The following is a 26,685-nucleotide window of genomic DNA, read 5'->3' as shown; positions in this document are numbered from 1 at the left end:
ACAGGATTTCATTGACTTACTACTGAAATAGTTACTGTTTTATTTGACTAATATTATACCAAATTGTCCAGACTTTTAGTAAATTAAAACAGAATGTTAAAGAAAAACAACTAACAAGACATTTGACACAGGAATAAAAATATATATAATATTTCGTCACAAAACTAACACTTAATGCTTGGATGATGAAGCAAATGCTAATGTTAACACTAGTAATACACAACGAACACACAACAAAAACTAAACATCATGTATTTTTTTGTATCTATAGCTGAATGAGAGGATGACCCTCATCAGAGAGAGTCTTGAGCGCCTGCACAGTCGCATAGAGACGGTCACCTCTCTTCAGGGCCTCACCCCCAGGATCCAGGAGCAGCTGCAGGACAACAAGCACAGCCTGGCCGAGCTGTCCAAGCTGCAGCTGGGCCTGGGCAGTGTCAGGACACAGGCCGACGAACTGCTGGCTAACACTCAGGCAGCTGGGGATGGATCTGTGGGCACAGGTAATGATCTCCTAAGAATTTATATTGTTTGTATACAGATCGTATGGAAGCCAAAGAGAGCAATTGTGAAAATAATGATATTGGTGATCTTTTTTCAAAGTCTGATTGAAATAGTTTCTCTTCTGTGTTTATTATTTAAACTCAGGTTAAATAAAAGGTTTTGCCGGACCATTTTTTTTTTTTTACCAAACGGGAAAATAAAGTTTCACCAGAATAATGTTTTCCTTTACTATTAAAATCTGTAATACGAAATGTATTTATTGTTGTAATACTGATTTTAGCCACACGAGGCTGAAGAGCATTATAAAATTATTACTACTCCTGTGTTCTTCTAGGTAAGTTTAGAATTTCTCAATGCATTTTTAACAAACATTTGGTGTGAGCATGTAACATTAATGTCACGTCTTTTATTTGAATTTTAAATAAATATACCTTGTGTTTGGAGTGCATGGAGAATTTCAAACTTAAATGATAGAAAACATGAATGTTTTTGGTCGTATAGTACATGGGGTATTGGTACATTTGAGCTTCTTGTGGTACAAAATGAGTATTACAACATCAAACAAGATACATTTTTTGACACAAAGAACAACAACTCAACTGGCAAGAAAACCCTTTTTTTAATGCAAAAATAATAATCAAGGAACTTGAAATTATCGTCTTCTTTTAAGTCATCAGCACGGGAGAAAGAACAATTTAGATCAGATTTTACACAAAAAATGTATCAAAACAATGTATCACCATAATTTATTTTATCGTACTCAGGGTTTCCTCATATGATACTGTCCTGGTACACAATGGACTAAAAGTAGCATTGGTTATGCAAGAAAAAGGCAGATTCTAAAGAAAAGTCCTGTTGTATCCTTTTGATCTTAGCAATCCAGGAGCGCGTGTCCAGCCTCTCCCAGCTTTGGGATGACACACATACTCAGGCCCAGGAGAGAGAAAGCTGGCTGCTCAAACTCTTGGATCTCGCCATGAAGTTCTGGAGCGACATCAGCGATGTCACGGCAGCGCTTAATGACGCTCAGCAGGCAGTTTTAGATCTTAATGCCAGTCGGAGAGAATCAGAAACAATCCGACAGAGCCTTGAAACCATGCAGGTTTGTCCGTTAACTCTAACTTTAACAAATATAAGAAACAAAAATATTATTTCATCTTTTCAATCTTTTCAACTTATAGACTCTCAGAGAGGACATTGACAGTTTACAGGGAGATCTGGACACCCTTGGTGTTTTGGGAATGGACCTGATGTCAGCATGTGGAGATACTGACAAGCCAGATGTCACAAAGAGCCTAGATGAAGTAAGATATTGGCTACATTTAAATACAAATCATTTCAAACTCATGATGCTTTGTTGACTGACTTAAAACCTTGTTTATTTGGTGTCTTCTAGCTTTATTGCACTTGGAACCACTTGAGCAAACTATGGAACGAATGTCACAAAAAGCTGGAGGAGTCTTTGCAGATGGCACTGCATTATCAAGACACCATGCAGGTGAGTGAATATAAAACATATCTATATTGTATAAGCCTACCCATATACTAAAACAATGTCATGGTCTGATCATCTTGGCCACCCATGCCCAACAGAAGCAGTGTTTTGGCATCCTGCCAAAGACCAAGCTAGTCTTTTATTCTGACAATAGACTCTTACCCCCTGTAGCTTTACTTTGAGTAACTGACAAATGAAGTGGTCCTCTGTCAAGGAAAATGATATTAATGGTGGGAATGGTGTAAGACAATGCAAACAAGATCTATTTAAAATGCATCCAACTTTATATAGTAACATGGCAACTAATCTTGCTGTTGTTCGATTATGAAATAATACAATTCAGCAAAAATTCAGTTATAAGGGAACAAATGTAGCTTTTAGCTACTACTGTCCAATACTTTGGTTCACCTTGCCCAGCTACATTTAATATACAAACCCTACTCATTCAGACAAGATGTAAGTTATGATGGTACATATTTATCTTCTTTTTTGTTTTTTTGAGGACTGAGTGGTTAACGGTATAACATTTGTTGTAATTAAAAGCCTGCTGTTTTTGTCCTGCTTAAAGGGTCTTTTTGAGTGGTTGAAGTCGGCTGAGCTGAGGTCTACGGAAGAGTTCATGGTTGGAAATGACCTGGAATCAGTCAAAGAGCAGCTACGTGACCTCAAGGTGAGTTCAAGTGCTGTAGTACACCCCTAAACCTTTCAAGGTTGTTCTTACTAGGTTTCATATATACAGAAATATTGCTCCTGGCTATGTAGGTCATTATTTCTGATAACAGAAAACACATTAGTTATGGCAATGTCTAATTTCTAAAAGATGTTTCTCTGTCTTCTTTTTCCTCAGGAATTCAAGCGAGAACTTTACCAGAAGAAAATCGAGATAGAAAGCTTGAACCATCGCTTTGTGTGCCGCTTGTCTCCAGGCTCGGAGAGTCCGGGCTCTGTCTCGCCGCTGTGTGACTTCAGACAGCGCTGGGACAGCCTGGAGTCAGAGACCGTCAGCAGACAGGTGAGAACATGGAAGCATATATCATGTAATATTGATAATAATGTCACTGGAAGTCACTTATAGCACAGTGTCACCTGCATTTACCCTGAAAAGTAAATCCAAGTAAAGAAAGTTATTGACTTTTTTTCTTTTTCTTTCCTTCATCTGTGTAAAAATTAGCATCAGCTGGAGTGTGCGCTTCTGGGTCTGGGTCAGTTCCAAAACACGCTAGATGAGCTCCACACATGGCTGTCCCGCACTGCTGAGCAACTGCAGGGCAACCGACCAATCAGCATCGACCTTCAGGCCAGTGAAATAGAGCTGGCTAAACACAAGGTTAGTGGCTTAAATACTATATTCAATACTAAGTGTAATGGAGCTCTTTCTGACTCTTAAGGTCTCAGAGAGCAGTGAATCCTACAACACTTAACCCCTGTGCCTACATATTTTGGTTTAATTGCATTATTTTCTGTTTACTAAATGCTAAGGTTTTTTTGTATTTATTGAACTGTCTTCAGAGACTGTGGTATGACAATTATTAACACCAACTGAGTTTGATGCAGTTTAATCTTGTGGGGTGGCTAATACAAAATAAAAAACATTCCCATGCCATGGAAATACAATATATAATATATTGTCACTTTCATTTAGTTATATTTCTCAATAGACATCAGTCCTGATGATAACTTCCAAATATTTATTCATTTTACACTGTAAATGCCATTAGTTTTTTTTTACAAAATGTCAATGATTAGCTACAACATTGTTATTGATAAATTGCATCAAATACATTTTGTAATACAGCAGAAATGACCGTACTGGAACAAGGAAATGGGCATGTATATGATCCATAGAGCAAACATGTAAAAGGACGTGACAAAACTTCCAACATTTGAAAACTAAAAACCCACCCTCCTGAAATGTATGCTATATTCCTATAGTCTCCTGAAAGTGGTTGACATGGTGTCTACCAGTGCCTGTACCTAAATGCATTATTATTATTACCAACAATACACACTGCTAGTACCCTTTCACAAACATGCCTTTTCTAAACAGTCAATCACTTCCGAGCAATAATTTTCAATCTTACTCTTTTTATTCTTTCTCCTACAGGTCTTGCATAATGATGTCATGTCCCATGTTCGCACAGTGGAGTCCCTGAACCAGGCTGGCAGGGGGCTGCTGGAGGTCGGGTCAGGGGACAGCCCACATGGTCTCCAGTCTCGGCTGGAGCAACTCAACGAGAGCTGGGAGTTTGTCCGCTGTGAGACTGAGCGCAGGCAGCTGGAGTTAGAGAACAGACTGAGTCAGGTGACGAGAAACACACATCTGTTATTTGTTACACATTCTACCAATAGTCACACAAAAGTATAGACAAATAGGAACAGTACGTATACAGTAAACTCTTACGTTATCTTATAGTATGTCTCAGCTGTGCTGCATTTACTGTTTCATTCAATTCACCCAGTTTATCATGGCGCCCCCTTGTGGTGATAGTAGGGTAACATCTACATTAGAGTCCAAACATAAACTGGTGGTCATAAAGAAAGGTAGTAAAAAAAAATTGTGTTATATTTGTTTTCATTTTTTCTCTTCTTCTGTAAACATTGCTATTACTTTTTATTGTTTTGATATTTGTTTAATCACTATTAGCACTTTGGGCTGATACAAATACAGCAATCATATAATTAGTATTCTTATATCAGGCTTTAGTAACCTGATATGTGCATTCATCTTTTTATTTTTGCAGGTACAAGATGTTACAATGGAGATTCAAGATCTCCTGCAGTGGCTGGAGAACACAGACCTGAGACTGTCCTCCTCTAAAACCATGTGGGGTATGCCGGACTCTGCCAGTGAAAGGCTCAGTGCACACATGGTAAAAAGGACCAGACTATAAACTCTAAAAGAGATACGAAAAAAATCTGTTTCCCTGGAAAATAAATAATAAAACCGATTGTCCTTCTTCTCGCCCTCAACAGGAGCTGTGCAATGAGATGGATTCAAAGATCCACGCCTACACTGACGTGAAGAACGCTATCCACAGGATGCTGGAGAGCAGCAGCGTGATGCGGGGATCGAGCACCGAACACAGCTTATCTATTCTGGAACAGAAGTGGGCATCTGTTTACAGCAAGGTCCACGAGCGAAAGGTAAGTCAACTCTTCCTCTTGTGGATGTATCACTCATTTTGTGCGTTATTACATCTGATAGCGTCATTATGTTCCCACAGGCAAGGCTTACGGAAGGGTTGGGTCTGGCCAAGGACTTCCACAGTAACATCCAGGAACTTCTCACCAAGATGAGCAAGTGTGAAGAGTCCATCGGGCTTCTTCCTGCTCCCAGCTTTGTTCTGGATAAAGTGTGTACTCAACTTCAGGAGCACAAAGTAAGTCCTACTTCAGTTATTCTATTTCTGATACAGATCCAGAGTTACAGATAGTTTCTGTATTCATGTTTTGGTTTTTATTTGCACAGACCCTGCTGAACGAGGTGAACGGTTATGGTGAGAAGAAGACCACAGTGGAGAACACGGCACGCAGGCTACTAGAACTGAGCAGGAAGGAGGACTGTGACGTCATTCATAACCTAATCATGACCGTCCAGGATCGATACAAAAAGCTCCAGCAACGCGCTTCAGAACGAGGCAAAACACTGGAGGAGGTCAAAAAGAATGCCAAACAGGTATAACACCATATAAACTTCACTTAAGACGGATGACCTCAAACTAAACATGAACTTTGGGTGCCACTCAGAGGAACTTTTGTTTAGTATCTATCTTTATTTTTCATATTTTAGTTTAATGAATCCTGGCGCCTCCTAGTGGACTGGATGACGGAGGTGGAGCAGATTTTGGACACGCATAGAGAGATCGCTGTGTCCCACGAAGAGATTAAACAACAACTGACAGAACAGAAGGTGCAGTAAACCAAACGATGAATTGAACTTGGTTTTACATGTTTATGATCACTTGACAGATCTCTTATTCTTTATCATCAGGAGTTCCAAAAACTGCTGAGGTCCAAGAGGCCCATGTACGAGGCGACGATGAGGAATGGACGTAGCCTTCATGAGAGAGCTCGGACTGGCTATGATAGACAGTATGTTGAGAATCTACTGGCTGAACTAAAAGACACCTGGGACACCATCAGTGGCAAGACTATGGAGAGGTATGGAACATTAGCTGTGTACCAACTGATAGGAACCCATTCAAAGTTAATACGGTTTTATTAATCATATTTCTTTGGCTATAGGTGAAATAAATGTATATTCTCTAAGATTAAGATAAAGTCAATCCAACCTGTTAAATTAGCACAAGGGGTTTCTTGACAAAGTGACACATTTTTTCAGTGGTTTCATTTTGTAAATATATACATTTATGACTGGTTTCTCGTAAATGCATAATTTATTTTGTAAATCTTTGATTTTTTCTTGGAATTATTATTATAAATTTGTTGACATAATACATGTTCTTCATTGTTTATTTATTAAAAAAATGTTTGTGCATTTATGATATCTTTTTCTTGTACATGTATCATTTTATTCTTGTTCATTTATATAATTTCTTCACTTATACATATGATTTCATTTCTCTTTAACTTTAATCTCAGTGAATATCCACATTTGTTTTAGTCGTTACTTAATCAGGAAATATTGAGTTTTTTCATGGAATATAACCCCCTAGTTAATTTGCTTTTGCAGACAACACAAGCTGGAGGAAGCTCTGCTGTTCTCAGGGAGATTCACTGACGCTCTCCAGGCTCTGAATGACTGGCTGTACAGAGCGGAGCCTCAACTGGCTGAGGATGTTCGTGTTGGGGGAGACAAAGACATGGTCCACAACCTGATCGACAAACACAAGGTAAAACACCCACAGTATCATGTAAATGAATTTCGGACCTTAATAGTTAAACACATTGGCCAACATAGTACAGTGTAGAGATACTGCATAATATGTAATTATTATCTTTGTTCAATTAGATTCCAGTGATGGCTGCTTAGGACATTGGTATACAGTAACTGCTATAAAAAGAAAATAAGCTCATAATCACAATGAAGGATTTGGTGATTGTCATATTTGTTTACAGTGATTTTCTTTTGATATTAGGATGCTATATGTCTGTCTTTGCATGGCACATTTTGCACCAGCTTCTTCACAATTGCAGTTTCTTAGCAAAGTGTCCTTTCTCGTAGGCCTTCCAAAAAGAATTAGGCAAGCGAGCCGGGTGCATCCGGACCCTGAAGCGCTCTGTGAGGGATCTCACCCGGAGCAGCACGGCCGACGCTCACTGGCTGCAGCAGCAGATGGACGAGCTGGAGGGCCGCTGGGAGGCCGTGTGCAAACTGTCCGTCAGCAAGCAGGACCGACTGGAGACGGCACTTCAGCAGGTAGTTCTTACGATAAACTAAGGTCACAATAAAATATTGTTTTATTTTCATTTGGGTTTCAATCAGAATTGTACTACATTCAAATCTTCTTAAACATGGCTCCACATGAAAATACCAACATGCTTACAATTCTGGCTGCAGGGAAAAATGTACTATGCAAAAAGATAATTCACCTTAAAGGTCCCATGTCATGCTTTTCCGGTTATTACCCGTCCCCTTGTGTGTTATGAAGGTTTTTATGCATGTAAACGGTCTGCAGAGTCAAAACCCTCAAAGTACACCCTGTAGCGAGTAAAACTCTAACAGACAAAATACCTCCCCAAAACGCCTCGTTGGAGATACGTCACTGTCCATGGATTCTTCCGGGTACCGCATGATGTCATGCGTTACCCGGAACCAAATGGACCAATCCGTGGAGCCGTTACGTGAAGCCCCCGCTGATTGGTCCAAGTTGACCAATCCACGGACTTCCTCACACACACACTCAGTGCAGGCAGCTCTGCTGATCTCTCCTCCCTGGCTGCAGGCTGATAACAGACAGTTGGGATCGCGGCGAAATTCTCTCTGCAGACCCATTCTCACAGCGTTTATCAACCTTTTTCTTACTCAATATCAAGCCACACTTATTGTTTTTACCTCGGCTGTGACTTTGTGTGTGCTCAGGGTGAGTTTGGCTGTGTTTCACTGTCGCTAAACAAGGAAAACACACCTCCACGGAGCTCAGCGCGATTCACAACGTCCCGACCAATCAGAGCACACTGTGCTCACAGGGAGGGTGGGGGCTGGAGCTATTGGAGCTACAACGAGCCGTTAAAGGCAGAGAGTGAAATTCAGTGAATACACGTAGTTTACAGAGATGCTGTATGAGAAACCAAAGTGATTTTGGAAAATTGCACAATATAAATCTATTCTATCTAGTAGACCTCAACAATGGAATTATGATCAGTGGAAATGGCCATGACATGGGACCTTTAAAGCAAAAAAAAGGTATGATGTGAACACTTGAAATAATCTGCCAGTGCACTTACTTTTGGATTCTTGAAATAAAGAAGTTATCTGGATTCTAGAAAAGTTGACAAATGTCTTGAAATAAGATGAAAAAAGCAATTTGGTTTCCTTTGGGAATTGTTGTGTTGATTTCACAATTTCACTTTTTAAATAAATACAAATCCTACTTTAATGGATGTAAATTCTTACAGCTAAAAATTACTTTTTGTAAAGAGGCAATAGAGCTGAAATCAGTGTCTTTGACCGTTATTTAGCTGAATTTGTTTTTAAAATACATAATTTTAAGATTCGCTAACCATGCCAGAGTGGAAAGTATCTTAAAACAAGCTTCATCAAGTTTGTCTGCAGTGCATAATAGGAAAGGATAACTAATATTTGACCATAAACAGGATTTACCAGAGGTGGGGACTCGAGTCACATGACTTGACTCGAGTCGCATATTTTTTGATTTGAGACTTGCTTGACTAACGTTGATAAAAGACTTCACTTGACTTTGACTTGGTATTCATGACTTGTTGAGACTTGACTTAAGCTTGAGATAGATGACTTGAAATGACTTGATTGTTTAAAATTAAATATTTGCGTTTGTTTTTGTAGTGAGATATTAAGTTTAACTTTTTCGAAAAACGTGATTATAGCGTCATGCGCGCAAACCTGGCAACCCACTAGAAGGCAGGAGTCTCAGTTAACATGGCAGCGGGTAGCTTTACTCCAAAAATAGTGAAGTTTAGATTCAAGGATTACTTTGTCGATGACGGTAATAAGAAGAGAACAGCGGTATGCAGGGTCTGCAGCATAACGATCATGACAAGACCACCACAACATCCAACTTCATTCGTCACTGCGAAAAAAACCACAGAGAAAGGTGCGTGCATGTGTTGTTAGCTAGAAAGCTAACGTTAAGTTTAAGCTACGTTAGACTTGGTTTCAAATCGAATAAGCATTGCAATAAGAGGACAAAACGGTAAATTAACACTAGACCCTCCAAGGGATTCCTTTTGACTAACCCTGATACTGACGGGCTGTCGGAGCGAGAGAGCAAAAGAGAAGCCTCGTTTATTTTCCCTGTGTTATTATCAGAAGTTACTGTAAACTTTTGAATAATGTAGCTCATCTACTTTTAGTAGTTTGTTTAAATGTTTTAATTATGTTATTTTTGTTTGTAGAAGTGCATCATTCTTTGATTTATTGTAAAATGAATCTGAACTGTTCGGATGATAAACTGAATCTATTTCTAAATTAACCCAATTACGGGGCCATCTAGTATTTAGCTCGGGCCATGATGCCTCACCTGCTGGTTGCCCGATCGAGCAATCTATTATACCAGTATCATGCAGCTCGCGGATCCAGTAATGAGTGACCCGACAGTAAAACTAAACATATCTATAACTAGTTTAGTTAGTTTGAGAGGTAATTAAAATAGCTACGTGTGATATTCTAACCTGAAGTGTGTGTTTTGTTCCGCTTACCGCTGCATGTGATCATGCAGAGCTGCGTATCGACTCGTCAGCAGCAGCTGATCTCTCTCTCTCCCGTCAGATTAGACTTCACTCGCGTTTATGTCCATATCGATCAGATCCAGCTAGTTTTAGCTAATGATATGACTACCTGCTTATTAAAAGACACCGTGACCTAAACAATAAGTATCGCTATGGAACTGGGTGAGGCCACAAAGTATAGCGCAGCATTATGCATTTGTTTACATGCCCACCGGAACCCCGAGGCATTAGCAACAGATCAACGCACAATCAACCCATACAGCACATCTCTTTCTCCACATTAAGTGTTACACATTAGAATTGACTACTCTTGTCTGTCACATACTCTTCTTGTCTGTCACATAAGTGGCGCAACTGAAGCGGTATTGCGCTAAAGGGAAATTATTTTGACCGGACATTTTGACCGAAGATATTTAGATTTGATTGCTAACGGAACTCTGACGTCGCCATTGTGTGTGCTTCGCGGATGCACTCGGCTGCTCGGGTCTGCTCGGTCAGCTTCTGGATGAGGAGGCATTCCTTCGACCAATTTACAGTAGATAACATTACAAACATTTTTAACAGGGGCCATAATAGCGTTTTGGCAGTTATAACTGCATGTATGTTTTCTACTTTTGTACATCTGGGAAGCCATTTGCCTTCATCAGATGGAAAGTGTCTTGACCAACCACTTAAGTATTTATTATAGCTATGCAGGGCATGCAAGCGAGCAAACACAAACAAGTGAAACAAAGAATACAATTGAAATTGTAATATTGTGGTGGTTCATCTTATAATTCAGTCTAGAGAATGCACCAGGCAGCATCTAAGACCTGCAAACATTTAAATGTTCTAGGGGGAGGCCCCCCAAACCCTTCGTGCGTCATTTCGTCCGCGCGCATTTTTCAGGGCAATCTCTATTGGGCTCAGGGCCATCTGTAAATTAGCTTAGACATCTCCCAAAATCCTTAATGTCATGAACTGCAATTAACTGAGTTTTAAATCTTCCTGCTTAGTTTATTAGGAAATTATGAAGAGGAAAAAATTAAATGATTTGAAAATGATATCTATGTAGGTGCTGACACTGTTTGCGGTTCTATTGTTAACATACATTTAAATTAAATATGTGTAATGGCAAATACCATATATGATTTCTTACCTGGAATTGTCTGCAGTTCTAGGGTAAATATGAATCTAATATGATTGTCGTCGGTCTAAATTAGATTTCAAATGATTAACTGTGTATGTAATGAAGATCATAGTGTGGGTTGAATCTATTTTCATAACCACTGTCTTTTAACTGATTTAAATGCGGAAACTGGGCTTATTCATCAGAATTGTGTATGACTTGACTTGACTTGACTTGCTTGACCTGAGCAATGACTTGACTTGACTTGCTTGACTCTCACCACAGTGACTTGGGACTTGCTTGATACTTGTAGGTCAAGACTTGAGACTTGCTCATGACTTGCACATGTAGGACTTACTCCCACCTCTGGGATTTACCCTACTCTTATTCTAATAGTCATCTTTTGTTGTCTTCGTTAGGCTGAAAAGTTTGACAGCCAAGCCCACTCTTTCATGGGGAGCCTCACAGAGGTTGAGAGGGTCCTGAAGTTTGGAGTTATGCCAGAGGAGGAAGAGGGCATGCTCGCTTTCGACAAACAACACAAGGTCAGTATAACATGATACTTTATAACTCCTACAGGGGAATACATTTTTGCTGCAGGGGAGGTCATAGGTCAGGGTCTTAAAATCTACAAAACAACAAGTTGGTGCTGATAAGGATTCAGTATTATCAAGGGGTTGTTTAGCGGGGGAGATATTTGCTAACTTATGTGTGAACCCATTGAACCAGTTAACCTGTTAAGCCCTGAGCCTGTTTTTCAGGTCTCAGGCTCGAAAATGACATTCCCAGAACAAATGACCATATCTTCACTTCTAAAAGGGGTAAATTAATAATCTTTTTTCTCAAAGCGAGGTAATCTGTGAGTTGGATGTAGAAATGTCAGAATCAATATAGATGTTTTTATTTTAAAGTAAATTCAGATGAAAACATTTTTTAATTATAGTGTCCGTCCAAAAAATAAATTAGTTATAGTGAAAACCACCCTTGAAAGATGGGATAGTAGACTAAAAGCTTTAGGAATCCAAACTATCACATATAATAAGTACCCTGTATCAAGATTGATGCAAAAAAAAGTGACGTTTGACCTTTTTAGGGAGAGAAAAAAGAAACCCACTTCTGGGGTCATTTGGGATTTGCTAGATTGGATGTGCAGTTACGATAAGTAATAAGGGTATTTATACCGTGAGTTCTGTCCTAACTGCATTAGCATTTTTTCGCTCAGGGCTCATTTTTTCGCTCAGGGCTCATTAAGATGCTTCTTGTGAGACTTGTGCTTGTTTTCTGTAAAAATGGTTCATATCTTCAGTTAGCTGAGTTTCTAACCGTTGAGTGAGTTTGACATATTAATAGGTTTTTAAATATTAAGAAGCCCTGAGACACAGTTTCGTGAAAAAACTACCCGCCAGACCCGGATTAGGGTCCTCTCGGGCTTAACAGGTTAAAGAACGAACCCAACGACCATCAGTTAGTATCCTGCTGCCATAAACTGTTCAACACTTCTAAAAGATGGAGATATATGAATATGTTTAAAATGCACAATGTAAATGTGAATCAAATCCTGACTTAATGCTTTTTCTCCCCCTCTGAAGGAATCAATGGGGGTCTTGCAGGCTCAGGCGGTGGACCTACAGAACATCCAGAGTCTGGGTGAGGAGATCCTGGCCTCCTGTCACCCAGACTCCATCATCACCCTAAAGTCCTGGATCAGTGTCACCAAGAACCGCTATGAGGAGGTGAGCACTTTCATGATAGGCAATAGCACGCTTTTCTTAGTGATTAACCCTGGTGCCTCACTATGGACATGTTTGGCTTTATTAGGGTCCAAGCGCAGACAGAGTCGGAGCGGAGGACCTATTGATATCGCTAGGGTTTTTATTATATCGTACACAAGATGAATTACATTTGTGAGGGCCTTAACATGCTTAGAAGCTGGAGACCTTTCGCACACTTGTCAGGACTGATTACAAATGTTATATTGTAGGGATCTCTTTATCACTGCAAGCAAAACAGCTCTATAGCGCCCCCTACAAATGTGCCTAAAAGCAGCCTCTCGTTGTTATTTCATTTGGTAGGCATATGTAGCATGAACCAGAGACAAAAAAGTATCTTGGTGTCTTAGTGGATTTTTTTTTTCCGTAAACCTAAAAGGAAGTCAACCATTTTATTTATTTTTGCAATGTTTGGCATATAATCCTCCTAACACATTATTCAGATATTTCTGATATTTGGTCAGAATAGCCAACCCAGTCTCACGGCATTTCGTGTTATAGTCACAACATTTAATCTATTGACTCGTGTTCACCAACACGATTTCCCCCTTTTTTTCGTGTCCCACAGAACTATTTTAAAAGTAATGTATTTCTATTGGTAGTATGTTTCGTGCCTGCAACACGTATTTTTGTCCGGTCGGGTCTTGGAAGACCGGAAGCTGTGGGGTTCATAAAAACATGTTCTTACTCAATATCAAGCCACGATTATTGTTTTTATTTTAAATCGTATAATGTCTGACTTTTGTTGTCGTCTGTGAGGAAAATAAATAGGGCTCAGAGCCTCAGAATACCGATATCTGTATTTTTTAAATCTTTTTTTACTTCTAATTTGTTATTCTTTTCTAAATAACACACTGTTATTTACTCAAAAATAACACACAATTATCCATGTTTTTATTTATTTGTTTGATTCCATAATCTCTGGCTTTTTTGGCGTCCGTCGGGAACTGAATTTCAAAATAAAAATAACCGGAAACAGACGTAGGCCTATATGGGATATTTCGAGCATCATTGCGATACACAGCCACTTTACTGATTACCCAAGATCCTCAGCTATGGTTTATGTTTGGTGATTTGGATGTTTTAGCCGCAATGCACATTGGGATATGGTGTTAATGCAATATGAAATCCGAAAAACATTTCAGAGTTTAGGATGGCCGAAGAGACTACACTACCCATAATCCCCAGCTATGGTTTGGGACTACAGTCCCCGTGATTAATCTTCAAGTTCTGGGATTGGATGTTGGAGTGGCAATGCGCCAAGGTCACTTGCAGTATCTTCTTGATTTTTTATATTCTATATTTCTATCATTGACCTTCTACTTTCCCCCTATGAAAGTATGTACTCTTAATATTTTTTTCATCAAATATAACACATAAAAACAATAATTCAATAACGTGCTTTAACCACTAGGCGGTGCACACAAGGTACACACAGCCATAATAACGTGTTATTATTAGTGTAGGACACTTATGTATGTATAACATCTGAAGATGTGTAGTTGTATTCATGTTTTCACATACATTTACAGCATATTGCTATATTATTTCACACATTAATATCTGATTTGTAAAACAGACAAAAAGGTGTATCTGTCATTTAATGGTAAGCTATTGAAATTATGAATCCATAGATGTGTCTCCCATCCCCCAAAACCCCTGACTATTCTCTCAACTCAGTATTTACATTATTTAATGCAGAACATTTGTAATATCTTTAAAAACGACAAGTCCTTTTATATAAGCTGTGCACCTTTATGGTGTAAATATAACCTATCTACCAATTGGATCAAATATAAAAGTCAGCCGAATGAATGTTGATACTGCACACGTATTGTGTGAAGAGAAATAGAAGATGTTGTTTAATTGCTGTTTAATTGCTGATATATTTATGATCCACGTCACATATTCGGTTTCCGTGGCAGTTCTTCCGGTTTTTCCAAAGGTCTTCTAATCAGGGCTCTATAAATAAAGAACTACGGCAGATCTGTAATATGTAATATGTAATGCAGCCGAACCGTGTATTACAATACCGTTATATGATAACTTTCAAAGAGAAAAGCAAGTACACTTGGAATAAAGTATTATTTTAAAAAAGAAAAATGTTTTTCGGATTTCATATTGCATAAACACCAAATCCCAACGTGCATTGCGGCTAAACAATCCAATCACGAGCTTAAACCATAGCTGAGGATCTTGGGTAATCAGTTCAGTGGCTGTGTATTTGTTTCCGGTTATTTTATTTTGAAATTCAGTTCCTGACGGACGCCAAAAAAGCCAGAGATTATGGAACTAAACAAATAAATAAAAACAAGGATAATTGTGTGTTATTGTTGAGTAAATAACAGTGTGTTATTTCGAAAAGAATAACAAATTAGAAGGAAAAAAAGATTACAAAAATAGAGATTTCAGTATTCTGAGGCTCTGAGCCCCATTTCCTTTCCTCACTGATGGCAAAAAAAGTCTGACATTATACGATATCAAATCAAAAACAATAATCGTGGCTTGATATTGAGTTAGAACCATAGACTGTATACAGTATATAAAGAACATGTTTTTATGAACCACACAGCTTCCGGTCTTCCAAGACCGGACAAAAAGACGTGCTGCAGTACTACCAATAGAAATACATTGCTTTTAAAATCGTGTGACACGAAAAAAAGGGGAACATCGTGTTGGTGAACATGAATCAATAGATTAAATGTCGTGACTATAACATGAAATGCCATGAGACTGAGAATAGCCTCAAGAAGTGAGGGAAGCTTCATAGTGGAAGTTTTTTATCTGCGTTGAATGCCAGCAAATTTTGATCCTTTGCCATGAAAAGAAAATATGTTATAATTCGCTTTGGAACAGATGGTAGCTCACGGCCAAGTGGGATGGCACTAGGCATGGGCGGTATCATTTTTTTCATACCGTCATACCTTGCTGACATCATACCGTGGTATACGGTATATGACGGTATCAGTCCCAATTTAAGGGGTCATTTCTCCCAAAAAAAAATGTTTTACTCACTATATCAACAGCCCCACCAAAAATACTTTCCACCAGCCGCCACTTACGGTATGACTTGGGTCGACTTGAGTGAGGTGGCGTTCGGCGGCAAATAGATGTTTCGAACGGTATATTATATGTTCGGTGTAAAATGCAGCCCGAGCCGGTAGACGCTCGCAAAGTGCCGCAGGTGCAAAACAAGGGCTGCATACATGACACATTGTGCAAATGGCACATTTTGAGATCGGATACAGGACGCGCTTGTAGATGTCCGACGTTTTTTCCATAGTGAGCTAAGTTAACAATATATCATCATACATAAACATTTTCCGGGAGTAAATACTTGACTTATTGAATAAAGTTTGCTACATTCACTAACTAGTTTTGCAATATTATTCCGTGCATGTGTTAAAAACCTTATTTCCATTTGATTCATTGGATTACTCGCGTGAATGTTTAGCACGTAAATGCTTTCGTTTCTAAAACCGTCCGACCTCGAGTACAAAACCATCAACCAGTTGCATAGGATTAAAAAATGTCAACACTCACTCACCCCGTCTTAAACATTCCCAAAGAAGTGCCTCTGTCTCTCGTTGTGCTGGATGAAGTCACTGGCGACAGCGCAGAGGCATTTTTCTTTTTTACTAGATGTCCGAGTTCGGGGCCGGCAAATGCTGCCGCCATCTTGCTCAGCTCAGAGAGCGGGAAAGACGGACTGTTTTGATGGGCTATTTTAATCTCACACACACACCCCCCCCCCCCCCCCCCACACACACACACACACACACACTTCTCCGCCTCATTCTGTTTTCATTTACTCGTTCGTTATCTGACCAGCTTCAATCTTGTAGGCTACTCACTTCGTTTCTTGTAGCCCTCGAAAGGGTTTTGGAGGTTGATGCTCACCGTCGATTTTCTCTTATACTCCAACCAATATACAGTCCAGTTCATGACATTAAGGATTTTGGGAGATGGCCCTGTGGGCCATCTAAGCTAATTTACAGATGGCCCTGAGCCCAATAGAGATTGCCCTGAAAAATGCGCGCGGACGAAATGACGCACGAAGGGTTTGGGGGGCCTCCTCCTAGAACATTTAGATTTTTGCAGGTCTTAGATGCTGTCTGGTGCATTCTATAAACTGAATTATAAGATGAACCACCACAATATTACAATTTCAATTGTATTCTTCATTTCACTTGTTTGTGTTTGCTCGCTTGCATGCCCTGCATAGCTATAATAAATACTTAAGTTGTTGTACAAGACACTTTCCATCTGATGAAGGCAAATGCCTTCCCAGATTTAAAAAAGTAGAAAACATTACATGCATTTATAACTGCCAAAACAAACATTATTTACACTATTATGGCCCCTGTTAAAAATGTTTGTAATGTTATCTACTGTAAATTGGTCGAAGGAATGCCTCCTCATGCAGAAGCTGACCGAGCAGCCGAGTGCTTCCGCGAAGCACACACAATGGTGACGTCAGAGTTCCCGTTAGCAAGCAAATCTAAATCTCTTCGGTCAAAATGTCCGGTCAAAATATTTTCCCTTTAGCGCAATACCGCTTCAGTTGCGCCACTTATGTGACAGACAAGAAGAGTATGTGACAGACAAGAGTAGTCAATTCTAATGTGTAACACTTAATGTGGAGAAAGAGATGTGCTGTATGGGTTGATTGTGCGTTTATCTGTTGCTAATGCCTCGGGGTTCCGGTGGGCATGTAAACAAATGCATAATGCTGCGCTATACTTTGTGGCCTCACCCAGTTGCATAGCGACACTTATTCTTTCGGTCACGGTGTCTTTTAATAAGCAGGTAGTCATATCATTAGCTAAAACTAGCTGGATCTGATCGATATGGACATAAACGCGAGTGAAGTCTAATCTGACGGGAGAGAGAGATCAGCTGCTGCTGACGAGTCGACACGCAGCTCTGCATGATCACATGCAGCGGTGAGCGGAACAAAACACACACTTCAGGTTAGAATATCACACGTAGCTGTTTTAATTACCTCTCAAACTACCTAAACTAGTTATAGATATGTTTAGTTTTACTGTCGGGTCACTCATTACTGGATCCGCGAGCTGCATGATACTGGTATAATAGATTGCCCGATCGGGCAACCAGCAGGTGAGGCTTCATGGCCCGAGCTAAATACTAGATGGCCCCGGGCCATCGGGCAGTCCTTAATGTCGAGCCCTGCAGTCTATGGCTCCAACACACAGTTGCACGGGGTGCAGAATAGTTTCCCCCCACTTTTTGTTCGGTCTTTAGTATAAATGTTCGTCGGTAAATGAGATGGATTAGATTTTTTCATCTTGGTGTTTTCTCTATCGTGTGAGCTCCACACGTTCACTCTATACAGTGTTGTTTAAATGTTGTGATGCGCGAGCTGATGACGTCACGTCAAGACGAGTTAACTTTTTTCTTCTCAATTTTGTGTGGAAAAATGCGGGGATTAATGCGGCCTTTTGATAAATATGCGGCCTTTTAAAAATCTGCGCCATTTTGCTGATTATGCGGTAAATTCTGCGATTGCAGAATCACGTTTTTCTGGAGGGTCTATAGGTCCACTTTAATATCTTAATTTGAAAACAGTGCCTTTGAGAGTCTGAACGGATCTAGTGTAACTCCTCCATGTCTTCTGAATCAGGTTCAGACCTGGGCTCAGCAGCAGGGCCAGAAGATCCAGGCCACTCTGTCAGCGCTGCAGGCAGAAAGAGAGGAGCTGCAGAGGCTGCTGGACTGGATCTCCTCCGCAGAGGAAGCCCTCACCCTCAGAGACCAAGAGCCTCCGCCTGAGACCTGCCAGCAAAACCAAGAACTGATCGAGCAGCATGCGGTACGATATGAATATAAAACTGATGTGATTTCTATAACATTATACATTTCATTATGCCACACCCTGTTGAGAGAACTTCCGAATCAGAATCAGAATCAGAATACCTTTATTAGTCCCACAGAGGGGGGATTTACGTTGTTACAGCAGAAAAAGAGCCACAGACAGCTTAATGTCACATATTACATATGTTACATGCATTAAAAAGTAATAAAGCTAAACAAAAAGTTATGATATAATAAAAGATATAATACAAATAAAAAGTTACACAAAATACACATCCTGTAACAGATCTTATATAAGCAGCCAGGTATATCTTGCACAGTTATTAACGGCATATATATATTGCACAATAGCACATATTGCACATAGTTGGTTGGTATTTAACAGCAAGGGGTGTTATAGAGTCCGTGTTGTTGTGTGTTAGGGGTTTTATACTAGGAGAAAACAGAGCTGTGCTGGTTGCATAGTCTGACCGCTGCAGGAAGGAAGGACCAGAAGGGGTCCGGAAGCATCTTTGATGTACCACGTTATCACTGATCCTTCATCTCTGCAGGTTTTCATGGAGGAGTTGAATAAGAAGTTCCCAGAGGTTGAACATGCCACAAAAGCCTGTAAACACAAGAGCATTACCAAACTGCAGATTTCCCCCAGCAAACGACCAATCACAAGTAAGCCTGATAAAGAAAACGTTATGTTTACATTCTGCAATATAAAGCCATTACTTTCTTTATCTCCCTGCCATTGAAATGAGTTGCCTGAGCAACGAAACTCAGACTCTCATGTTGCTTTTTCAACATCCAGAGAGGAGGAGCACTCTGAAGCTGCAGCCTGTCGTACCGATCCCCCTGGAGCAGCTGGACCCCCAGACCCCAGAGCTCAGTCAGCTGGTCGGTCAGTGGCAGAAACTGTGGCTACTGGCTGTGGCCCGACAAACCCGCCTGGAGCAACAACAACAAACTCTCAAAGAGGTTATTGTAGTTATAATGTACACATTATAGTAAAGGAAAACTACTTTGAATTTCATTTCTCTAAAAAAAAATTAAATTCTTGACAGATGGAAGAATTTGCGAACTTTGACTTCAATATTTGGCGAAAGCGCTACATGCTGTGGATCAGTCATCTGAAGTCACGGATCTTAGACGTGTTCCGCAGCATCGACCGGGACGAGGACGGACGCATCAGCCAGAAGGAGTTTGCTGATTACGTCCTTAACTCTAGTAAGACTCATTGTAATACATCAGTACAGTACACTGCAGTGTTTTGACCCATGAAGTTAACATAACATTCAAAAATACATTAGTTTAAAAAGTGATAGCGTGCTGATACATGAACGAAAGAAAAAAAAGGAATGCCATTCAAGTCAATATTAAATTAACACATTAATCCAAGAATAAGTCTATTAAATAAATAAATATGGCAGAAATATATAAATACATGCAAATACAAATATTTAAAGGAGTCCATTGAAAACTTTTGTTTTTGTATAAATATAAAAGAAAAATATTTAGGATGTTTCCGAAAGTCTACTTGGAGTACTTTTCTCCCATGATTCCACATTTAATTATTATTATTATATTTTCTTACTGATTTATTACATTTTTGTTGTATTTATTTCCTCATTTGTATATTTCAGGATTTTGTTCATTGTTCTAGTTATTCATTGTATAGACATATTTTGTATCTATATTTTTGATAAAATACTGATTTAAACGGCATTTAACAGTATTCCAGCCTATTAACATTATTTAATAAGAACATTCTGAGTTTTTAAATAATTCTTTTACAAAGGATTTTTTTTTTTTATACTATCAGTGTTATAGTCAAATGTTGCTTTAACATATCTATGTAATACAATAATCTCCTCCTCCACATGTAGAATTTCCCACCAACTCTCTGGAGATGCACGCAGTGGCACACATCTTCGACGTGAACAGTGACGGCTTCATTGACTACTATGAGTTTGTGAGTGCGCTTCACCCGAGCAGAGATCCCTACAGGAGAACACTAGATGCAGATCAAATCAATGAAGAGGTATGAACAATTTAAACACAAGAAAACACAAACATTCACGTGATTTATTACAGTGTTTTATTTATTGTGGCACTGTACTTTTGCCCTCTTTAGGTGAGTCGACAGGTATCACAGTGTAACTGTCCAAAGAGATTCCAAGTGGAGCAAATAAGTGCCAATAGATACAGGGTGAGTATTTTCTAAAGGGTCAATGATTCAAATACATGAGATGCTAGGGCCACAACTGCTTCCAAAACGGTAACTAACAATATGTTTTCATTTGCAGTTTGGAGAATCTCAACAGTTGCGGATGGTTCGTATCCTGCGTAGCACACTGATGGTCAGGGTGGGAGGGGGCTGGACGGCTCTAGATGAATTCCTGGTCAAGAATGACCCCTGCAGAGGTCAGTACACCACTCAATTAAATTCAATAGCTTCATTAGCATGACCATAATTACATACAGTTTTGCCAAAGCTCTGTACAGTTCCAACATCCATACACAAATACATTTGAAACAAGCTGCTAAATTGTGAATATAAGCAAGAACATGTTTTTTCTTCCCAATCCAATTATTTTTGCAAACTATATTTCATATTATACTGCTATTTGACAAGTCGTCAGCACCTGGCTTGACTAAAAGTGATACGAACTGCTCCAATGGACGTCCCTCTGGGACGGAAAAGTAAAGCCACTGCTGAAAGGTCTTAACTTTGCAATCTTTTCAATGGCCAGTAGGGGGCGACATCACTGGTTACAAAAACAAATCTGATTGTATAGCAGTCATTGAAAACATGATTCACATGATTTACATGAAATATGTTCCTTATAAGTTTACTGTCTCGATAGCTGGTTTCAAGTACTCTTCAATACAGCATGATGTTCATTTGGTAAATGATGGTCCTGTTTAGACTAAAACAGATGTTGAAGCAGGCCAGGCTTTAGGACAGGGCCTCCTTGTGATTGACAAGTTTCTAATACCGCAAACTTTGAGTCAGAACAGAGGCGTAGCATTGCATTTCCCCACCTATAGCTTTATCGTCTTATCCAAATATAGTCACTTCTTGCTACCAAAAACCAAGATGGTGATGTCAAAGTGCCAAACCTGAAGCCTCAAACAGCATTTAGGAAAACAAATGGGGGGCGGAACGGTAGCTACATCTACTTCTGTTACACAATCTATTCTCCACACATACAACAGATCATAACCTAAGACCTTTTTGGTATCAGATTATTTTTTTACAAATATATCAAGACATCCAGCTTTTGTCTTAGGTTGTTATTTTACGTTGGTGCCATGCTATTTCACAGTATAGTTGTAGAATTTTTAGATGATTAGGGTACATAATAAAAACTGCTCAAACATGTCAGCGTGTTCCATGACGTCTATAGTTTATAGTTATAGTTTTTATAGAGAGGTTTGGCTTTTGGAATGAGAGTGGCTGCATCCTGTTAAATCTCCCTGCTGTGTCGCCAACAGTGAAAGGCAGGACCAACCTGAAGATCAAGGAGAAGTACTTGTCTCCTGGAGGAAGCACTTCTAAGGGTTTGACTGTCAGCAGGTCCAACTCCAGCCTCAGCCTCTACAGCAGCGCCTCGGCCCCCACCAGCCCCCTGACACGCAAGGCAAGCCAACCGCTACGTCCTGTCATTTATCCAGCTCCTATATGTGGTATTTTGATATCAAAACATCACCTTCCTTCTGAGACATTGTTTTGACTATAAGCATACTTTTAATATTTATCATTGTAAGATTTGGGGACTTAACTAGCAAATGTACGGAAGCCCTGAGGCTGACAAATAAGTAAAAATATCGTACCGACTTATTAATACTTGTCTACATCGTTTTTTACCCTGTGTTTATGACTTAAAAACAGGTAAAAAAAATGTTGCTATGATAATCTTTATTAGTTACTTAAATGTTTTTTTTCATCTGTGGATCAGCCGGAAAAGTTTTGTCGGTTGAAAAAGAAATACTTAGACACGAAACATTTTTAACTATGTTATTTTGTCATATATATAAAAAAGAGGTTGAACAATTGTTTTGCCACAACTATTTATCTAACTTCCCTAATTTAAACCTTTTTTTTTTACCATATTTTCTTTCTTTCTTGCCTTTCAGGGCTTCCGTACAAATGTGCTATTTATTTATTTTCTTTGTCAGTGTCCCCCTTTTTTGTTAAGTTATTGCATCTTGAAATATAAATACTTCTTTAGGTTTACATGTACAACCCACCTTCCTTTATTGCAGTTCTTTTTTATTGCAAAGTTTCAAGATGCACAATGAAATTGGATATAAAATAAAAACTAGATCAGTGGTGCGAACCTTTTTTTGGCATAGGCCCTTATATTCTGCCATTAAGACGTATAACCCTAACTAGTCTCACACGTCTTGCTTCAGGCGTTACTCCGCAGAAGTTTCTCAGGTGACCGCTGCGTCCGTCCCAGGAGCTCCATCGCTGCTCTGAGCCCCGATCTACAGTTTACTGCGCCAGGGGAGGACAATACACCCTCGCCAACAGGTCAGACAATCAATCACTTTGAAGGAAATGTGCTGCATCATCCATCTCGCAAATCTCAAATACAAAACAAATCTCACTGGATACAAAAAATGCTCTTCCTGTTTTCATTCTTGTGCTCCGTGTAGACGAAGCTGAGAGGTTACCCACATGATTACCTCCGCCTCCTGTGTATGCTGCACTGCTGAACACAAACACAGCCTTGGGGTCACAAACCGGAGTGATAAAGACATCCAAGGGCCAAAAACAGATGCATCAGCCCCAACTGAAACAGAGAAGGTTTGAGAAATCTGTTTGATGATCATGTGTGCTCTTTGTGGACAAAAATGAGGTCAGTCCGGATGCAAGACAAAGATTTGTTTTGTTCTTTGTTGCATTGCATACAGTAGTATCTGATTATTTAGAGAGTAGACATGGCGAAGTTCTGCATGGATGATTATTGCATGATAGCCAGGGCCTTGCTTTAATCAGATTCCTTTTTTTTTTTTTTTAATAATAATACTTGTCCGTGGGCAGTAATGGGATGTTAAAGTGGCATACTGTACAGGGACACATTTGTATGTAAAGGTTTTGTACTGCCGCTACTAGCGTCCAAAAACACATATACCAAAACTAAATAAATGAAGGGTAAATGATTCTGTCCTTCAACTTTGTGATATTGTTTTCATTCCATTGAGATTACATTGTTGGCAGGGCCACATTGTTTTTTTTGTCTTTTTTTTCTACACCACATTTTAAAAATAATTATGTATTTTTTATTGTTTTTTATTGTACGGATGTTTTCAACACTGGTGATGATGAAGAATGCACTGGAGTACGACAGGTCATCATTGTTTCGTAGAGATTATTTTTTCAGGATTGTTTTTGCCTTTGGATGTATTTGTATGGAACATTACTGTGAACATGTAGAGGTGTTTTCTTTTATAACAGTTCTGGGAATGATTTTGTTTAGCACATTATTTTCATAAAAACGCACTTTTTTTCTGTGTCCTTCTACTGTATATGGGTTGTTTTGCTAAGCGGGGAATCTGGCATTTGTCATGGTTTAGATAAATCACTTTTCCTTAGAATGCAAGGAAGGTGATAAGTATGACTCCTTTTGTTTTCTCCATTCCATTCATTTCCTTTTTCCTTTTTTTTTACCCAAAAATCTGTATATTTTCTTTTTCTTTATTTCTGTCTTGGTTTTGTCAGATGTTCTCTGATTTGATTCCAGTCAGAAATCGTCAGATATTTCTTGATAGATGCTACATCTGTTTCCTTCAAGGTTTTACTCTTGAAGTTACCAATATTATGCATTTTCTTATCAAAACATACTGTAAAAATATTTTCCCTGAGTGAGAAAAAACTACCTGGCTTTGACTCCGGTTCTATTATAAAGAAGTTAATATTTCAGCAGTGTAACGTCACTGTATTTCTATGTGTACGTTTGTGATAAATCTACCTGAGGTCGAAGACATTCTTATTTACCTAATTGTATTTGGTCTATGCAGTTTGTCAAAAAGATTTTTTAAGTAAAACAAAAAAGTTTTTACATTATGAAGTACCTTTTCCTCTTGGCCTCGATGCGACTGTGTTGGAGAAGTTGGACATTTGACTGTATGTAAAAACAACAATAACCAGATTTCACATGTGTCGCTATGCACCCTGATCTTTCTGTACTGTAAATGTTTCTATACCCAGCACTACTTCTAATGTCCAATTTAGGGAAACTGTAGATGAATGTCACTAATACTTTTATGTCAACTTGTATAAAAAATCTTTTTTGTAATAAGACAAAAAAATATTTGCCATGATTGGTCTTCTTTTTATTGGACAGATGTCCCAATAATCCAACTCTCGCAATTAAAAAAAAAACTATTTATGTTCGATGGTTCAGTTTGGCTAACTAATATGCGTTGCTGGTGTTTCTGTATTTTCTTATTAATGCAATAAGTGAATTTTAAAGATCACATTTTATGCAAATTCCACTTTTCATGTATTTTCTACATCAATATGTGTCCCCTCTGTGTAAAGAGATTCTCTCCTTTTGTCCTGATCCATTTATATAAAAACCTGTCTGAAAATGAGCTGTCCAGATTTTGGCCACTTTATGATGTCACAATGTATTTTTGGTTTGTGCATCCATAAGCCAGTAACCAACAAAGGTAACTACCACCCACCTTATCACCTGATCTCCTGAGCACCATCGTGTTTTTTAAACAAATCATCTCGTCATCATAGTTGGTTTAAATGTAAGCGTACAGTATACATGTTCCTCAGATTACTAATTTGTTCAAATGAAACATCAAGGTAAACTGTTGTTCCTTCATTCCACATGTATTTAGTTAAGGTAACTGTACACTTTAAAAGATAGGCCTTACCAATCACTTATAATTTAAGTTTATATTAAATGAAACACTGGGAACAAAGCTTTTCTTTTGTTGTTGCGGAAAGCTGATAGCTAAAGATTATGTAATGATAGCAATAACCAAAACCACAAAGTTACAGCTTCAAAACCAAAACAAGGGGCTACAAGAAGCTACAACTCTTTACAGATAAGGGGAGCTTCTGAGGGAGGTAGTGTTTTGCACTTGGTTCGTCACAGATTCATACAATAGACATTTACATTTTATCAATTGTTATTCCAAAGATATTGATGATAACACTTTTAAATACGTTTTTAATAGGAAGAGGATTCCGTTGCAAGAATTCTTCACCATAATAAGAATAAGGATAAAGGTCAGGTGTACATAGTCTTATGTTTGGTGTCTTATTTAAAGGTAAATTCTCTATGGTACAAATTCACTCCGTGGATCCTCGGCTCATGTTGCCCTCCGGTTGATGTCTAACAAGTGAATCTTTCAAACTCACTCTCAGCGTACTGGCAGTTCCAAAAACACAGACATATTTGTTCAAACACAGAGCTCAGCAGTTAGGGGAAAGAAAGCAGAGTATTGTACTTCTACACAAATATTCACCATGACTAACAGTTTTATCAAAACAACACTGTCCTGTGACTGGATGACAAGCTTGCTTACAAATACATTTAAGATGAAGCAATATCTTGGGAATAGATGAGATCATGCAATCAGTGGTTATAAAATGTACTTAACAGCAGACATGTTTCTGTGTGATTCGAACATTATGTGTATAATATAAAAATGCATAATAAATGAAAAGGGCCCTATTAAGATTGTTGGGGTTTACCTTTCCTGTAGTGTTCTGTATAAGCTTTTGTGTGTGTCTGCAAAGGCTAAAACGTCAGTTTCTCTCCCACACACCCCCCCCCCCCCCCCCCCCCCCTGCCTGAAACACCTCCATTGAAATCCTTCTACTCCTACTCAGGCTAGCCCTCCAACACATTGTACGTGATAGGCTAAGGGGCGGGACATCTCTAAGCGGTTTACCAATCACAACAGAGCTTTTCAGCTAACCAGCAGACTGGGCTCTGTTTTCAGACGGAGGGTGAAAAGAGGTGTTGCAGCACTGGCAGTATGAGAGAAATTAAGACCTTTTTGAACATTAAAGCATGCAGACATTCCACATTAGAGGCACAAAATACAAATGTGAACTTGAA

The 26,685-nt window shown here is 39.0% G+C and overlaps 2 protein-coding genes and 1 long non-coding RNA gene across 6 annotated transcripts in view; 2 read left to right on the top strand and 1 right to left on the bottom strand.

Moving 5' to 3' along the window:
* Nucleotides 1-26,319, top strand: part of macf1b (microtubule actin crosslinking factor 1b) — a 47,239-nt gene extending 20,920 nt beyond the window's left edge. For both annotated transcript variants that reach the window (XM_079694633.1, XM_079694632.1), the window contains 28 exons: nt 272-503; nt 1,380-1,606; nt 1,686-1,808; nt 1,901-2,002; nt 2,568-2,669; nt 2,847-3,011; nt 3,171-3,326; nt 4,104-4,301; nt 4,741-4,869; nt 4,973-5,143; nt 5,224-5,379; nt 5,469-5,675; nt 5,790-5,909; nt 5,991-6,160; nt 6,693-6,852; nt 7,185-7,379; nt 11,414-11,539; nt 12,584-12,727; nt 18,411-18,599; nt 19,153-19,267; nt 19,401-19,567; nt 19,654-19,816; nt 20,476-20,630; nt 20,724-20,798; nt 20,896-21,013; nt 22,088-22,233; nt 23,009-23,129; nt 23,255-26,319. In XM_079694633.1, the coding sequence (XP_079550759.1) occupies nt 272-503; nt 1,380-1,606; nt 1,686-1,808; nt 1,901-2,002; nt 2,568-2,669; nt 2,847-3,011; nt 3,171-3,326; nt 4,104-4,301; nt 4,741-4,869; nt 4,973-5,143; nt 5,224-5,379; nt 5,469-5,675; nt 5,790-5,909; nt 5,991-6,160; nt 6,693-6,852; nt 7,185-7,379; nt 11,414-11,539; nt 12,584-12,727; nt 18,411-18,599; nt 19,153-19,267; nt 19,401-19,567; nt 19,654-19,816; nt 20,476-20,630; nt 20,724-20,798; nt 20,896-21,013; nt 22,088-22,233; nt 23,009-23,129; nt 23,255-23,280 (4,158 nt within the window). In that variant the 3' untranslated portion in view covers nt 23,281-26,319. The remainder of the gene's footprint in view (nt 1-271; nt 504-1,379; nt 1,607-1,685; nt 1,809-1,900; nt 2,003-2,567; nt 2,670-2,846; nt 3,012-3,170; nt 3,327-4,103; nt 4,302-4,740; nt 4,870-4,972; nt 5,144-5,223; nt 5,380-5,468; nt 5,676-5,789; nt 5,910-5,990; nt 6,161-6,692; nt 6,853-7,184; nt 7,380-11,413; nt 11,540-12,583; nt 12,728-18,410; nt 18,600-19,152; nt 19,268-19,400; nt 19,568-19,653; nt 19,817-20,475; nt 20,631-20,723; nt 20,799-20,895; nt 21,014-22,087; nt 22,234-23,008; nt 23,130-23,254) is intronic.
* On the bottom strand, nt 379-16,890 carry LOC307047619. Of its 3 annotated transcripts, none has more exons than XR_013810505.1 (4): nt 16,618-16,890; nt 7,256-7,396; nt 4,081-4,274; nt 379-491 (listed from the first exon to the last, which is right to left on the bottom strand). It is a non-coding gene; the product is annotated as an uncharacterized lncRNA (long non-coding RNA). The 3 variants fall into 3 exon arrangements; XR_013810506.1 differs by lacking the exon at nt 16,618-16,890 and adding an exon at nt 16,311-16,445; XR_013810507.1 differs by lacking the exon at nt 16,618-16,890 and adding an exon at nt 9,857-11,371.
* Nucleotides 7,409-26,685, top strand: part of LOC307047616 (uncharacterized protein) — a 309,906-nt gene continuing 290,629 nt past the window's right edge. The window contains exon 1 of the mRNA XM_079694644.1: nt 7,409-9,252. The gene's annotated coding sequence lies outside the window, so the exon portion shown is untranslated. The remainder of the gene's footprint in view (nt 9,253-26,685) is intronic.

Source organism: Notothenia rossii (genome assembly GCF_949606895.1).
Source record: "Notothenia rossii genome assembly, chromosome: 7".
In the NCBI taxonomy this organism is placed as follows: Eukaryota; Metazoa; Chordata; class Actinopteri; order Perciformes; family Nototheniidae; genus Notothenia; species Notothenia rossii.
The sequence above is the reverse complement of the archived record's forward strand: the minus strand, read 5'-3'. Positions and strand labels throughout refer to the sequence as shown.